The 15,545-nt window shown below is 45.5% G+C and overlaps 1 protein-coding gene across 1 annotated transcript in view; it reads right to left on the reverse strand.

The window, feature by feature from the left end:
- Window positions 1–15,545, reverse strand: part of VPS35L (VPS35 endosomal protein sorting factor like) — a 120,027-nt gene that overhangs the window by 42,267 nt on the left and 62,215 nt on the right. The window contains exons 25-26 of the mRNA XM_084641114.1: window positions 13,131–13,208; window positions 12,068–12,182 (exon numbers count right to left, since the gene is read on the reverse strand). Of these exons, the coding sequence (XP_084497240.1) occupies window positions 12,068–12,182; window positions 13,131–13,208 (193 nt within the window). The remainder of the gene's footprint in view (window positions 1–12,067; window positions 12,183–13,130; window positions 13,209–15,545) is intronic.

Genomic DNA, 15,545 nt, shown 5'->3' on the forward strand with positions numbered 1-15,545 from the left:
TTGAACCGTCTTATGGTGAGCGGGCAGGCGATACGGACTGCTAGCAGTCGTACTGTACCATCTTCTGCCGAGCAGCCATGAGATGTGGATGGCATGCAGTCCTTCTGCACCGTCTGCTGCCAGCCAAAGATGTAAAAGATAGATGGAGTGGATCAAAACAAGAAATAGACCAGATTTGTTTTGTACTCATTTGCTTCCCCTCCTCCCCTGTCTAGGGGACTCATTCTTCTAGATCACACTGCAGTCGCTTACAGAGAAGGTGCAGCGAGGTAAATCTAGCCATGTATCAATCAGAGGCCAGGCTAACCTTCTTGTTCCAATAAGGACAATAACTTAGGTGCACCATTTCTTATTGGAACCCTCCGTGAAGTCCTGCCTGAAATACTCCTTGATGTAAAGCCACCCCCTTTGTTGATTTTAGCTCCCTGAAGCCAACCCTGTAAGCGCCCCTCCCAGCGTCAGAGCAATGGCAAACAATCGGGCATCTGAGAGTGCTGTCCAGAGCACTCACAATGGAGCACTCTGATGGGGCTAAAACATTGTCGCGGGTGGTTCTGGGTACGTGTCGTCAGGCCCCCGTTCCCTCCCTCCCTCCGTGAAAGCAAGGGCAGACAATCATTTCGCGCCTTTTTTCATGAGTTACCTGTGCAGACGCCATACCACGGCAAGCATGGAGCCAGCTCAGGTAACCGTCACCCTATGTCTCCTGGGTGCTGGCAGACGCGGTACGGCTTTGCTGCACAGTAGCAGCAACCCATTGCCTTCTGGCAGCAGACGGTGCAATACGATTGGTAGTCGTCCTCGTCGTGTCCGAGGTGCTCCTGGCCACGTCGGCTGGGAGCGCCTGGGCAGACATGGGCGCAGGGACTAAATTTGGAGTGACTTGACCAGGTCATTCTCTTTAGTCCTGCAGTCCTATTGAACCGTCTTATGGTGAGCGGGCAGGCGATACGGACTGCTAGCAGTCGTACTGTACCATCTTCTGCCAGGCAGGCAAGAGATGAGGATTGATAGCAGTCGTATTGTACCATCTTATGCCAGGCAGGCAAGAGATGAAGATGGCTAGCAGTCGTACTGTACTATCTTCTGCCGAGCAGCCATGAGATGTGGATGGCATGCAGTCCTTCTGCACCGTCTGCTGCCAGCCAAAGATGTAAAAGATAGATGGAGTGGTCAGAACAAGAAATAGACCAGATTTGTTTTGTACTCATTTGCCTCCTCCCCTGTCTAGATCACACTGCAGTCACTCACAGAGAAGGTGCAGCGAGGTAAATCTAGCCATGTATCAATCAGAGGCCAGGCTAACCTCCTTGTTCCAATAACAATGATAACTTAGGTGCACCATTTCTTATTGGAACCCTCCGTGCAGTCCTGCCTGAAATACTCCTTGATGTACAGGCACACCCTTTGTTGATTTTAGCTCCCTGAAGCCAACCCTGTAAGCCGTGTCGTCAGTCGCCCCTCCCTCCATCAGAGCAACGGCAGACAATCGTTCCGCGCCTTTTTTCTGTGCGGACGCCATACCAAGGCAAGCATGGAGGCCGCTGATCTCATTTTGGCAATTAGGAGCACATTAACCACCACACGCATTATCCAGCAGCATATGCAGCACCAGAACATGGCAACGCGATACCGGGCGAGGAGGCGACATCAGCGCGGTCCCGTGAGTGATCAGGACATGGACACAGATTTCTCTGAAAGCATGGGCCCTGACAATGCATGCATCATGGTGCTAATGGGGAAGGTTCATGCTGTGGAACGCCGATTCTGGGCTCGGGAAACAAGCACAGACTGGTGGGACGGCATAGTGTTGCAGGTCTGGGACAATTCCCAGTGGCTGCGAAACTTTCGCATGCGTAGGGGCACTTTCATGGAACTTTGTGACTTGCTTTCCCCTGCCCTGAAGCGCATGAATACCAAGATGAGAGCAGCCCTCACAGTTGAGAAGCGAGTGGCGATAGCCCTGTGGAAGCTTGCAACGCCAGACAGCTACCGGTCAGTTGGGAATCAATTTGGAGTGGGCAAATCTACTGTGGGGGCTGCTGTGATGCAAGTAGCTCACGCAATCAAAGATCTGCTGATATCAAGGGTAGTGACCCTGGGAAAATGTGCAGATCATACTAGATGGCTTTGCTGCAATGGGATTCCCTAACTGTGGTGGGGCTATAGACGGAACCCATATCCCTATCTTGGCACCGGAGCACCAAGCCGCCGAGTACATAAACCGCAAGGGGTACTTTTCGATAGTGCTGCAAGCTCTGGTGGATCACAAGGGACGTTTCACCAACATCAACGTGGGATGGCCGGGAAAGGTGCATGATGCTCGCATCTTCAGGAACTCTCGTCTGTTTCAAAAGCTGCAGGAAGGAACTTTATTCCCAGACCAGAAAATAACTGTTGGGGATGTTGAAATGCCTATATGTATCTTTGGGGACCCAGCCTACCCCTTAATGCCATGGCTCATGAAGCTGTACACAGGCAGCCTGGACAGTAGTCAGGAGCTGTTCAACTACAGGCTGAGCAATTGCAGAATGGTGGTAGAATGTGCATTTGGACGTTTAAAGGCGCGCTGGCGCAGTTTACTGACTCGCTTAGACCTCAGCGAAACCAATATTCCCACTGTTATTACTGCTTGCTGTGTGCTCCACAATATCTGTGAGAGTAAGGGGGAGACGTTTATGGCGGGGTGGGAGGCTGAGGCAAATCGCCTAGCTGCTGGTTACGCGCGGCCAGACACCAGGGCGGTTAGAAGAGCACAGGAGGGCGCGGTACGCATCAGAGAAGCTTTGAAAACCAGTTTCATGACTGGCCAGGCTACGGTGTGAAAGTTCTGTTTGTTTCTCCTTGATGAAACCCCCCACCCCTTGGTTCACTCTACTTCCCTGTAAGCTAACCACCCTCCCCTCCTCCCTTTAATCATTGTTTGCAGAGGCAATAAAGTCATTGCTGCTTCACAGTCATGCATTCGTTATTCATTCATCACACAAATAGGAAGATGACTACCAAGGTATCCCAGGAGGGCTGGAGGAGGGAAGGAAAATGCCACACAGCACTTTAAAAGTTTACAACTTTAAAATTTATTGAATGACAGCCTTCTTTTTTTTGGGCAATCCTCTGTGGTGGAGTGGCTGGTTGGCCGGAGGCCCCCCCACCGCGTTCTTGGGCGTCTGGGTGTGGAGGCTATGGAACTTGGGGAGGAGGGCGGTTGGTTACAGAGGGGCAGCAGTGGCAGTCTGTGCTCCAGCTGCCTTTGCTGCAGCTCAACCATACACTGGAGCATACTGGTTTGGTCCTGCAGCAGCCTCAGCATTGAATCCTGCCTCCTCTCATCACGCTGACGCCATATTTGAGCTTCAGCCCTGTCTTCAGCCCGCCACCTCTCCTCCCGGTCATTTTGTGCTTTCCTGCACTCTGACATTATTTGCCTCCACGCATTCGTCTGTGCTCTGTCAGTGTGGGAGGACAGCATGAGCTCGGAGAACATTTCATCGCGAGTGCGTTTTTTTTTCTTTCTAAGCTTCACTAGCCTCTGGAAGGAGAAGATCCTGTGATCATTGAAACACATGCAGCTGGTGGAGAAAAAAAAAGGGACAGCGGTATTTAAAAAGACACATTTTATAAAACAGTCGCTACACTCTTTCAGGGTAAACCTTGCTGTTAACATTACATACATAGCACATGTGCTTTCGTTACAAGGTCGCATTTTGCCTCCTCCCACCGCGTGACTACCCCCTCAACCCTCCCCCCTCCCTGTGGCTAACAGCGGGGAACATTTCTGTTTAGCCACAGGCAAACAGCCCAGCAGGAATGGGCTCCTCTGAGTGTCCCCTGAAGAAAAGCACTCTATTTCAACCAGGTGACCATGAATTATATCTCACTCTCCTGAGGATAACACAGAGAGATAAAGAACGGATTTTGGTTGAATGCCAGCAAACATACACTGCAATGCTTTGTTCTACAGTGATTCCCGAGTACGTGTTACTGGCCTGGAGTGGTAAAGTGTCCTACCATGAAGGACAAAATAAGGCTGCCCTCCCCAGAAACCTTTTGCAAAGGCTTTAGGACTATATCTAGGAGAACCGCAAATGCCAGGGCAAAGTAATCCTTTCACATGCTTGCTTTTAAACCATGTATAGCATTTTAAAAGGTACACTCACCAGAGGTCCCTTCTCCGCCTGCTGGGTCCAGGAGGCAGCCTTGGGTGGGTTCGGGGGGTACTGGCTCCAGGTCTAGGGTGAGAAACAGTTCCTGGCTGTCGGGAAAACCGGTTTCTCCGCTTGCTTGCTGTGAGCTATCTACAACCTCCTCCTCCTCCTCATCTTCTTCGTCCCCAAAACCTACTTCCGTATTGCCTCCATCTCCATTGAAGGAGTCAAACAACACGGCTGGGGTAGTGGTGGCTGAACCCCCTAAAATGGCATGCAGCTCATCATAGAAGCGGCATGTTTGGGGCTCTGACCCAGAGCGGCTGTTCGCCTCTCTGGTTTTCTGGTAGGCTTGCCTCAGCTCCTTCAGTTTCACGTGGCACTGCTTCGGGTCCCTGTTATGGCCTCTGTCCTTCATGCCCTGGGAGATTTTGACAAAGGTTTTGGCATTTCGAAAACTGGAACGGAGTTCTGATAGCACGGATTCCTCTCCCCAAACAGCGATCAGATCCCGTACCTCCCGTTCGGTCCATGCTGGAGCTCTTTTGCGATTCTGGGACTCCATCATGGTCACCTGTGCTGATGAGCTCTGCATGGTCACCTGCAGCTTGCCACGCTGGCCAAACAGGAAATGAGATTCAAAAGTTCGCGGTTCTTTTCCTGTCTACCTGGCCAGTGCATCTGAGTTGAGAGTGCTGTCCAGAGCGGTCACAATGGAGCACTCTGGGATAGCTCCCGGAGGCCAATACCGTCGAATTGTGTCCACAGTACCCCAAATTCAAGCCGGCAACGTCGATTTAAGTGCTAATCCACTTGTCAGGGGTGGAGTAAGGAAATCGATTTTAAGAGCCCTTTAAGTCGAAATAAAGGGCTTCATTGTGTGGACGGGTGCAGGTTTAAATCGATTTAACGCTGCTAAATTCGACCTAAAGTCCTAGTGTAGACCAGGGCAAGGATAGGGAAATAGAAATTACCACATCCGAGGTGGAAGTCAAACTCAAATAGCTTAATGGGACCAAATCAGGTGGCCTGGAAAATCTCCATCCAAGAATATTAAAGGAACTGGCACATGAAATTGCAAGCCCAACAACAAGGATTTTTAATGAATCCATAAACTTGGGGGTCATACCCTATGACTGGAGAATTGCCTAAATATAGTACCTATTTTTAAGAAAGGGGAAAAAAATGATCCTGGAAACTACCGGCCCGTTAGTTTGACCTCAATTGTATGCAAGGTCTTGGAACAAATTTTGAAAGAGAAAGAAGTTAAGGACATAGAGGTAAACAGTAATTGGATAAAATACAACAGTTTTACAAAAGGTAGATTGTGGCAAACCAACCTGATCTCTTTCTTTGAGAAAATTACCTTTGTCTAAAAAATAGTTATGCAGTAGATCTATCTACCTGGATTTCAGTAAGGCACTTGATATAGTTCCCACATGAGAAATTATTAGTTAAATTGGAGAAGGTGAGGGTTAATATGAGAACTGAAAGGTGGATAAGGAACTGGTTAGAGAGGAGACTATAACAGGTCAGACTGAAAGGTGAACTGTCAGGCCTGGAGGAAGGTTACTAATGCAAAGGGATTGGTCTTGGGACCAGTCTTATTTAACATTTGCATTCATAAACTTGGCACAAAAAGTGGGAGTGTGCTAAAAATGTTTGCAGATGACACAAAACTGGGAGGTACTGCCAATACCAAGGAAGACCGGAATATCATACAAGAAGATCTGGAGGACCTTGAAAACTGGAGTAATAGAAATGAGATGAAATTTAATAGTGCAAAGTCATGCACTTAGGGACAAATAACAAGAATTTTTGCTATGAGATCAATTGGAAGTGACAGAGGAAGAGAAAGATCTGGGTGTACTGGTCAATCACAAGAAGATCATAAACCACCAATGGAATGCAGCTGTGAAAAAGTCTAATGTAATCCTAGGATGCATTTCCAGTAGGGATAGGGAAGTGTTATTGCCTTTATACAAGATACTCGTAAAACCTCATTTGGAACACTGTGTCAAACCAAGTGGTCTGCGACACACATTTCCAATACTAGATATGTAAAGAAGGGAAGACATCACAGGAACAGAATTAAGGTAGTCCAACTATAATTCTACATTTTCTGGGTCTTAGATTCAAGGAGTTTTTGGTTTTAACATCTCAACAGTCATTAAAAAAGTAGCATGCATTCAAACACTGAGATGTGCCTGCAACATTAACAAAGATTTCTGTGTGGGAATTCATATTAATTGTCTAGCGATTGCACTTTGTGTTTATACATGTGGGTCAAATGATGAGTAGTCATTTACATAAGAACAGTCATACTGGGTCAAACCAAAGGTCCATCTAGCCTAGTATCCTGTCTTCCAACAGTGGCCAATGCCAGATGCTTCAGAGGGAATAATAGAACAGGTAATCATCAAGCGATCCATCTCCTGTCGTCCAAGTTCTCACAACAGAAATTTGGACATTTGCTGGGGTACCGTGAGGAGGAAGGAGATGGATCATGAAGATGAAGTGAAAGAGTTAGGATTCTGTAATTCAGAGATGGAAAAGGCAATTAGATAAACGAGTCAGCCCCTGCTAGAGTAGAGTATACCCTTAGAGACAAGATAGACCAGGTATTGAACAGATTTTATTTCTAACAAAAGATCCACTAATAAGCAGCAACAAAGAGCATACAAAATTAGGGGACAGCTAATGAATTAACAGAAAAACATTAGCGGGAAAAAATGACTTCATTTTTGGGTCTGTGAATAGTTTGTCTACAAACAAGCTGCATAAACTCAATTGCACAACTGACTTTGCAAGTCTTTTGTTTTTACAACATACTTGGATATAACAGCCAGCTTTTCTCTAAATCCCTCTGCCCTGATTATATGTGCAACATCATGTTCAGACAAAGAAATCTAACAGTGGTCTTGTACTAAAAGCCTTAGTCAGCATCCTACGCAGCATGTTTGTGAGTGCAGCTGGAACTTACTAGTGAATGCACAGCTTTGGCAACATTATCAATTGAAACAGGAAGACAAGGTGTAAGTAGATGAAAAGTTATTCTTCCCTGCATTTATATGGAATCACAGCAATCAGAGATAGAACACAACATATAGCCTATCTCCATGCAAGTGAAGGATTGTTCCCTACTGCAATTTTAAATCGCTGGTAATAAGGCTTCCACCACTTCCACTGGGAGACTATTTCAGTCTAATATATCTCCTCATTGGACAGTTTTTCCCACCTGAAACTATTTCTTTTCCTCCTTGGTGTTAACACCTGAAATTTCTTGAAAGCTTTTATAGGAGACCCTTCCCTTAACAGTCACACAAGCATATGACTTATTTGTGCTTGTTTTTTTAAAGTCAAGCTATAAGTTCAATTACAAAAGTTACAGTATACCTGTAAGGCTAAAGCTTTGCATTTGTTTAGCTACTGACATTTAAACACCCTCACTTCACCCTTATCTCCTACTGGCCTTCAAAATAAATATGCATGACAGCCCTTTCCTCCCACAGTATAACAGCCTGTTATTAGGTGGGAAGTCAGACATGGGCTGCAAAGTAACGTTCTGGCACAGACTGTTAGCAAGGCAAGGAAGAGCTGTATGCAGCTCAGAAGCTTGTCTCTCTCATTACCAGAAGTTGGTCCAATAAAAGATATTTCACCCACCATGTTTCTCTAATATCATATACTCCTGGGGGAATTCTGCGCCAAAAAATTAAAAATTCTGCGCACAATATTTTCAAATTCTGCAAAAATCTGCGTATTTTATTTGTCAAAATAACACAATATAATCAAACCAGTTTCAATTATTTTGGGTCATTTATTTCAAAATACCTGTCAGCAAGTATGTCTGTAACAATACACACAACAAAAAAGATTCAGGAAATGTTTTTTGACAAATAGATTCCTTACTAGGCATATTAATACAGAACTCTGAGTAATAATTAACTTAAACTACAATACAGAACCATATTTCCCGCTCCCCACAGAAGCAATGCAAAGGCTTGAGGGAGTCAGGGGTACCAGAGGAGGAGCTGAGGCAGAGGGAAGTAAATTGCTGGGAAGGAGGTTGGGTGTGAACTTGGAGGGTTGTTGGGTACGGGTGGGAAAAGTATGGAACAGGGGTTTTTTTTGTTTGTTTTTGGGGTCGGGGGTGGATTGTTAGGGAGCTTCCCCCATGCAGACCCTGGCTGACCCCTAGCCTCTCCCATTCAGTCAGGCACATCTGTCCCTGTCTCCATGTGTTCCTGCACCCCATGTGCCCTTGCACCCCCTGCCCACGTGTCCCTCCACCTCCACATCCTCCATAGCCATGTGGCCCTGCACCCCTCCCCCTGTCCCCATGTGTGTCTGTGCCCTGACTCAACCACCCCCTGTCCCTATACGGCCCTTCACTTGCTCCCCCTGTCCCCATGTGGCCCTGCATGTCCACTTCCAGTCAGCCCCTGTCCCAATCCATCCTCCCACACTAGACCTTATCAGCCCCTGTCTGTGACCCCTCAGCAGCTCCACGCTGTCTGTCTCCCCATAGCTCTTGTCTCCTGACCTGGCCCGACAGGCACTGTGAAGAAGGCAGGCTCTTTCTCTTCCCTAGCTGGCCCTGGAGCTGCTTCTCTGTTCTATCACCACAGAGCCCTCTGGTAGGCAAAAGGCAGAACTGCAGCAACTTTCCAGCCAACGTTATTTTCTGCTGAGGCTGCACTGTTCTAGCACCATAGTGCCTTCTGGTGGGCAAAAGGCAGAACTGTAGCAACTTACCAGCAGCAGCTTTTTTCTGCATTAAAAATATGCGTGTCTCATTAATTATGCATGCAGTGACACAGAATTCCCTCAAGAATAAATATCCTGGGACTGATACAGCTACAACAACACTGCAAATGCAAGACAAGTGTAAATTTTAGACTTCAATTAATTTTGTAGGCACAAGTGCCTGAACCCTTCAAGCCAAGTTCATGTCGTTAAAAATAAGTTTTATTTGATTTGTCAACTTACATGCAAAACCCACCCTGATTTCATCAGTTGTCCTCCGCCCTCTCCCCACCCCACCCAAACACCCCTTGATATTTCATAGTAAGTTATGGTGACAGTGACAGCAATATGAGTCAAATATGGGATGCTCTTCCATATATAACAAGTAATAGTCACATAAAATAGTCACAACATGAGCTTCATTAATTCCTCTATATACATTGTGGCAAATTGCCGGCACTACTATAATGGGTCTCACGCTTTCTCTTCTTGGGTGGGGGTTCAGGGCACCGTTTCTTGCCCCTGAACTGGCGTATTAACTGCCCCACTAGTGTCCTAGAGGAGGGGAGTGGAGAGGGAGGGACCCGGGCCCGCCCTCTACTCCGGGTCTCAACCCAGGGGCCCTAGGGATAGCAGTAAACCACTAGAACTAGCAGTTCCTTCCCCTGGGCTACTTCCCTCTCCTGCCCTTCAGCTTGTGGGGCTTCCTGTCCTCCCTCTACACAAACCAGGTGTCCCTTTACCTAGGGTCTTGGTCTTCTTAGCCCACCGCAGCACTTCTCCAAACTCTCTTCTGCTTCCCTACAAACTGCTCTCTGCTCCAACAGCAATCCACTCTGTTTCAACTCCTCCTCTTGTCTGATTGAAGCAGGGTTTTTTTTTATCATGTGACTGGCTTCAGGTGCTTTAATTGGCTTCAGGTGCTTTAATTAATTTATAGCAAACTTTCTGCCCTCTACCGGGAATAAGGCTCCCTTCTAACACTCTCCTGCTGCCCTCTGGCCATACTGTATCACAACATACACAAATCTAAAATCAGAGATAACAGCCACCACAAGATGATGTTTTCATAGTAATTCAATTTATGGCTTTCACTACAGAAGTGCACACAAAAGTATAGGGGAAAAACAACGTTTAACATACAAGACATGATTATAGGAAAAGAGAAGACCATGAAAAATCCCTAAGCATTAAGCAAACCATATACAGCATATAGGAAGCACTTCACCCCGCAATGAAATGCAGTAATCTCTGAGGCTAAACATCACAACAATTTAAGAGCGCATAGTAAAATTGCATAACAGCTTAAGACAGGGAATGAGGGACACTGTATCCAGGTGAAGGTAGAGGAAGCTGCTTTTAGGCAAGTATGTTCAAGCTGGAATTTGAACAGGACACCAGGACTAACACTCATAACTCTTGCCATGGGATTTATTTTTTTTAAAAACCACAAGCGATCAGGACTTTTGTTTTACATCTTATCTAAGACATCTAGTAAAACAGAGCCCCTTACTGAACACCACGTTCAGGCATTAGTTCGAAAAGGGACCCTGGTGGATCCGGCCAGCACAGCTGACTGAGCCAATAAAAATCTGGTTGGCCACAGCACCAACGGGGCAAACAGGCTCCGTGCTGGGCTCTGCACAGCTCTCAGGATGTGGCTGACATGTCCCACTGGCTCCTAGGCGGAGGGGCAGCCAGGGGGGCTCTGCACCCTGCCCCCGCCCGCAGGCACTGTCCCAAGCACCGGCTCTGCAGCTCCCATTGGCTAGGAACCGTGGCCAATGGGAGCTGTGGGGGCAATACCTGTGGGTGGGGACAGCATTAGCATGCAGCCCCCTGGCTGCCCCTCTGCTTAGGAGCCAGAGGGACATGATTCTGCTTCTCGGGAGCTGCCTGAGGTCAGCGCCACCTGGAGCCCGCACCCCAAACCCCCTCTTGTGTCCCAACCCCAGCTAGGAACCCCCTCCCACACCCAAACTCCCTCCCAGAGCCCACACCCTGGACCCCCTCCTGCACCCCAACCTCTACCCCACCCCAGAGCCCCATACTGCACCCCAAATTCCTCATCCCTGGCCCCACCCCAGAGCCCACACCCCCAGCTGGAGCCCTCACCCCCCCGTACCCTCTCCCCCCAGCCCGTACCCTCTCCCATACCCCAACTCCCCCCAGTCTGGAGCTCCCTCCCGCCTCTCCCACTCCCCCGTACCCTCGCCCCAGCCCATACCCTCTCCCACACCCCAACCCCTGCCCCAGTCTGGAGCTCCCTCCCACATGCCAAACCCCTCAGCCTCAATCCCAGCCCAGAGTCCCCTCCTGCACCCCAAACTCCTCATCCCCGACCCCACCCCAGAACCTGCACTCCCAGCCAGAGCCATCCCCCCGTCCTGCACCCCAACCCCCTGCCCCAGCCCAGTGAAAATGAGCATTGAGTGAGGATAGAGGAGAGCAAATGACAGAGGGAGGCGGGATGGAGTGAGCGGGGCAAGACCTCGGAGAAGGGGCAGGGTATGGGCAAGACAAGGGCGTTTGGTTTTCTGCATTTAGAAAATTGGCGACCCCACAGTCAACACTAGTTTCCCTGGAACACATGACACATTTTTATTAGCAAAGTATTTTTTTCATGGCATATTCCTTCTGTGCTTTGACATCTATCTTCCAGTAGCACTACAAAATGCAGCACCACAATCAATATTATGGCAACCTGACTGAAGCACTTAGACCTTTAATTCTTTCCCAACAGTTTTTACAGGAATATCAATCTCCATACATAATCATTTAGCTGGTCTAAGTTTCCTCCTCTCCTCAAGAATTTATTTAAAGCACATTGTTTGCACACAAGTTCAAGTCCCTTATTTAAAACAGCATTGCTTTCTCTGAAGATATGCTATTTAAAAAATCATAGATGGAGGCTAAAATAAGGAATAATTGAATAAATATCTGAATATCAGACCTCTCTCTTCTACAATAATTCCTATATTTTAAATATGCTATAATTTAGAAAAATACATTTTAGAATTATTTTACTTTGTGACTACAGAAACGTGTGCAAGAATAAGGAGTGAAAGAGTTAACTTCAGTTTCAAACTGAATCAATATTATCCACAACTAGTAATATTCTGTTTTCTGGCAAGAAAGAATTATTATTCAATTGAAACAAACACCTGTCTTACCTTGTGAAAGGCACTGATTTGCCAGGGCAACCTGTCCAGAGTTCAGGTACAAATTAAGACGGGCAAAGATACTAGTCAGAGATGGAATTGTAATGAAGCAGAAGGCAACACAAGCCTAAGTAAAGAAGAAAAGATACGAAACATAACTCAAATAATTTCTTAAATTAGAGGTATAGCAATTTTAGGGCTTTTTAATTAACTACTGTTGTATATGCTCAAGCAAAAGCTTAAAAATAGAACACAAGTAGGTATCTTTCCCACTTTCATCTACAAAACACGGCCCGCAAAGTTTGTGAAATTCAAACTGACCCAACTCTTGGGGTTTCCCTTTATTAACAGTGAAAACAATAAAATAAAGATGAGCTCAGAACTTCTTTGAAGGCTTTCTTACTTCTAGGGTTCCTCCCTCAGGAGCGACTAACCCACACCCTAGAGCCTCTCTCTCTCCAGAAAGTCAATTCCACTTCCTATATATCCAGGTGCCATGAGTCGCTTGACTGTGAGTGAACACAAACCACTTAATCCTTCCCCAGAAAGATCTACACTTTCTAAGAGCGTGGGATGCTTCAGGGGAAAACTGGCACGCTGATACATATGAATCATATAGTTCTGGTGTAAAGACACACCTGCACTATGAGAATATATTATTTAATTTAAGTACCCACTTTGACTTTTTGATTATGATACACATTGTCATGCCATTTATCTTGCAGCAGCTCTTTTCTCCCCTCTATATAACTGGCTTGTATACAATGACAATTAATTTGGAAAAATGAAATTTCCTTAAAGGAGGGCTTAAAAAACCTCACTTAGGGACCGAATCCTATCACCCTTACTTAGGCAAACTCATGGGACTCTGCAGGAGTTTTGTCTAATGAGGATAGCAGCAGTTGGTTGTTAGTGAGTAAATATCAGTGCCCATAAGGGAAAGTGAGTTGATAAGCAATATGGAAACCACAAATGTATTTCTTCTGTATAAATGACAACCTTAGGCTCCAGCCTATCGTAACATCTGTGCACATGGGATGAAGAATCTAGAAATATATTTGACTTTTTCACTTACCCTGACAAATGCGGCTGTCTTTCTGGAATGATTTCCTTTCATCACTTTTCTCGTTTCCATTGCCAGCTGGTTCACAGACTATGTATAAAAAAGAAAAGTAAGGCACTAATAGAAATGAATAGATTTACCAGGTCTGCAAATAAACACCCAACTCTTATCATTCTGTCAAGTTAAACATATGGGAAATAAAAGTAGCCAAAGGGATAATGTGTTCACCACAACTATGTTTGGAGGGTCCTTGTCTGGCTGGCCAGAATGAAAGGAGTTGCGGTCCCTTTATGGGCTCCCCTCTGCAACTGGGGCAGAAGGGGAAAGTTGACATGGACAGACAGAACAGGGAAGAGCAGGAAGCAGCTAGGTCAGATCTGGAGGGGATACTGCCCTTCCTACTGACTGGTATTTAAACCCCTTGCAATCCAGGAGAAGCCCTCTTTTACCTGGATCAGGCTGGCAGCACCACCCTCCCACCCATGAAATCCGAGAAAGAACCAGCTTCCTTCATGATCTGCTGTTGCCCGTTTGTTCTTGGGGACTGGGAAAGAATTTTTCCCTCACTGCAAGACTCGGCGAGATGGGGTGGATTTTTTCATCTTCCCCAAAGTAAATCTAGGACCCTCTAGGATTGAGGAGGGGTGTTCAGTTATAATGCCACAACTTAGTGGGTAAAACTCATGGCAGATGTCCAGTGCAGATACTTGTTATGGAAGGGTATGGAAAAGGATGAGAGAGAAAACATCTTGAGAAAACTGAGGAGGGGGAGGTTTGGGGCTCCTACATCTGGAATAGTAAGCAGCTGACCCCCTCCTTTTCTAGCCCCCCTTTTACCTCATACAAGAGGAGAGGGTATACGGTCCCAGCAACTGAATGGTCAGGACTAGTTGGGGATTATATGGAAATGATTAGGAAACTATGACGACCCACAGTGTACAATTTATTGCCATGTACTTCCAGATATTTTAAGTGATTTTGTTTTTATTGTAGCTTAACTAAACCACATCCATTGCCTCCTGTCTTTCTTCTGATTTGGCTGGACAATGTGTGCTATTACAAAAGATACTGATATGCCTTAGGTGCAGTATTTAGCCTAGGTCTAACCTCCAAGAAGTGAAGTATTTATCATACCTGCACTTTAAGTGTATTAGTGCTTTGGTAAAATTATTCGTTACATAAAAACAACAACAAAAATAAAAAAAGACAACTGGTTGAATTTCTACCCAAGGCTCTATCGGAGATAGATTCAATAAGTGAGTCAATCAGTATCTGTTTGTAACTCCCACTTTATAAACCAATCTAATTAGTAGCAATGGATTAATTCTCCCCATCCTATTACCACCAAACACCAAAACAGTCATGCGGATTATTATGTTGCTATTATTTTTCAGTTACCCAACAGTTTTAAATTTAAAAATATGAAATTATGCTTCCACAGTTTGTTTTGGGGATGCATTCAAAGGCTAATCAGCACTTGTAAACTATACAGTGAATTGCTGACCTGGCATTTCAACCTTTTCCATTTCTATTTTTTCTTGTTTGCTTGAACTAAGCAAGAATGGAAAAATTCCTATTTAATTATGAAAAAAATTCCCTACACTGATCTAGTCATATGAACTCGGCTTATCTCGATATCATTCTGTCAAACTGATTTCTGATCCTGGGCAGTCAGAACTAATACATAAGCCTGAAATGCAGACTCTTTTCACATACCTTACAGGGTGGGTTCTTATTTGTGCTCCTGGATTCCATAACTCCACCAAAGTCTTTGACTTTTAATTATTTATTTTTGTGAAATACTGTTTCTATCTTGTGTATAATAATCATTTAAAAATTAACACAAAAGAAAATAAACTTAACTATGAAAGATGTCCCATTTCTTCTAATACTCAATTCATAATCCAATTAGAACACCACTACATTTTTCAGAAAAAATGTGCAGAAGGTAGCTATGGAAGAAGTTTATACTGCCATCAATCACCGTGGTATTTCAGGTTTCAGAGTAACAGCCGTGTTAGTCTGTATTCGCAAAAAGAAAAGGAGTACTTTTGGCACCTTAGAGACTAACCAATTTATTTGAGCATGAGCTTTCGTGAGCTACAGCTCACTTGAAGTGAGCTGTAGCTCACGAAAGCTCATGCTCAAATAAATTGGTTAGTCTCTAAGGTGCCACAAGTACTCCTTTTCTTTTCGTGGTATTTCAGCACCTTTCATTTGCAAACAGCCAAGTCCCAGTGGAATTTATTAAGTCTCTGGTTCTTACCCTTTACACAGCTATAGAAAGCTCTGCTTTTGAGGGAGGTTCAGGGGGAAGGTTGATGTTATGCATGTCCTTCTGCTTCCAGTGCAAAAACTTGATCAAATAGGAAAATTTTGCAGAGTTTGCCAAAGGTGGTCTGACTTTGGAATTTGTTTAATTTCATC

Source organism: Lepidochelys olivacea (assembly GCF_965140295.1).
Source record: "Lepidochelys olivacea isolate rLepOli2 genome assembly, chromosome: 10".
Classification (NCBI taxonomy): domain Eukaryota; kingdom Metazoa; phylum Chordata; order Testudines; family Cheloniidae; genus Lepidochelys; species Lepidochelys olivacea.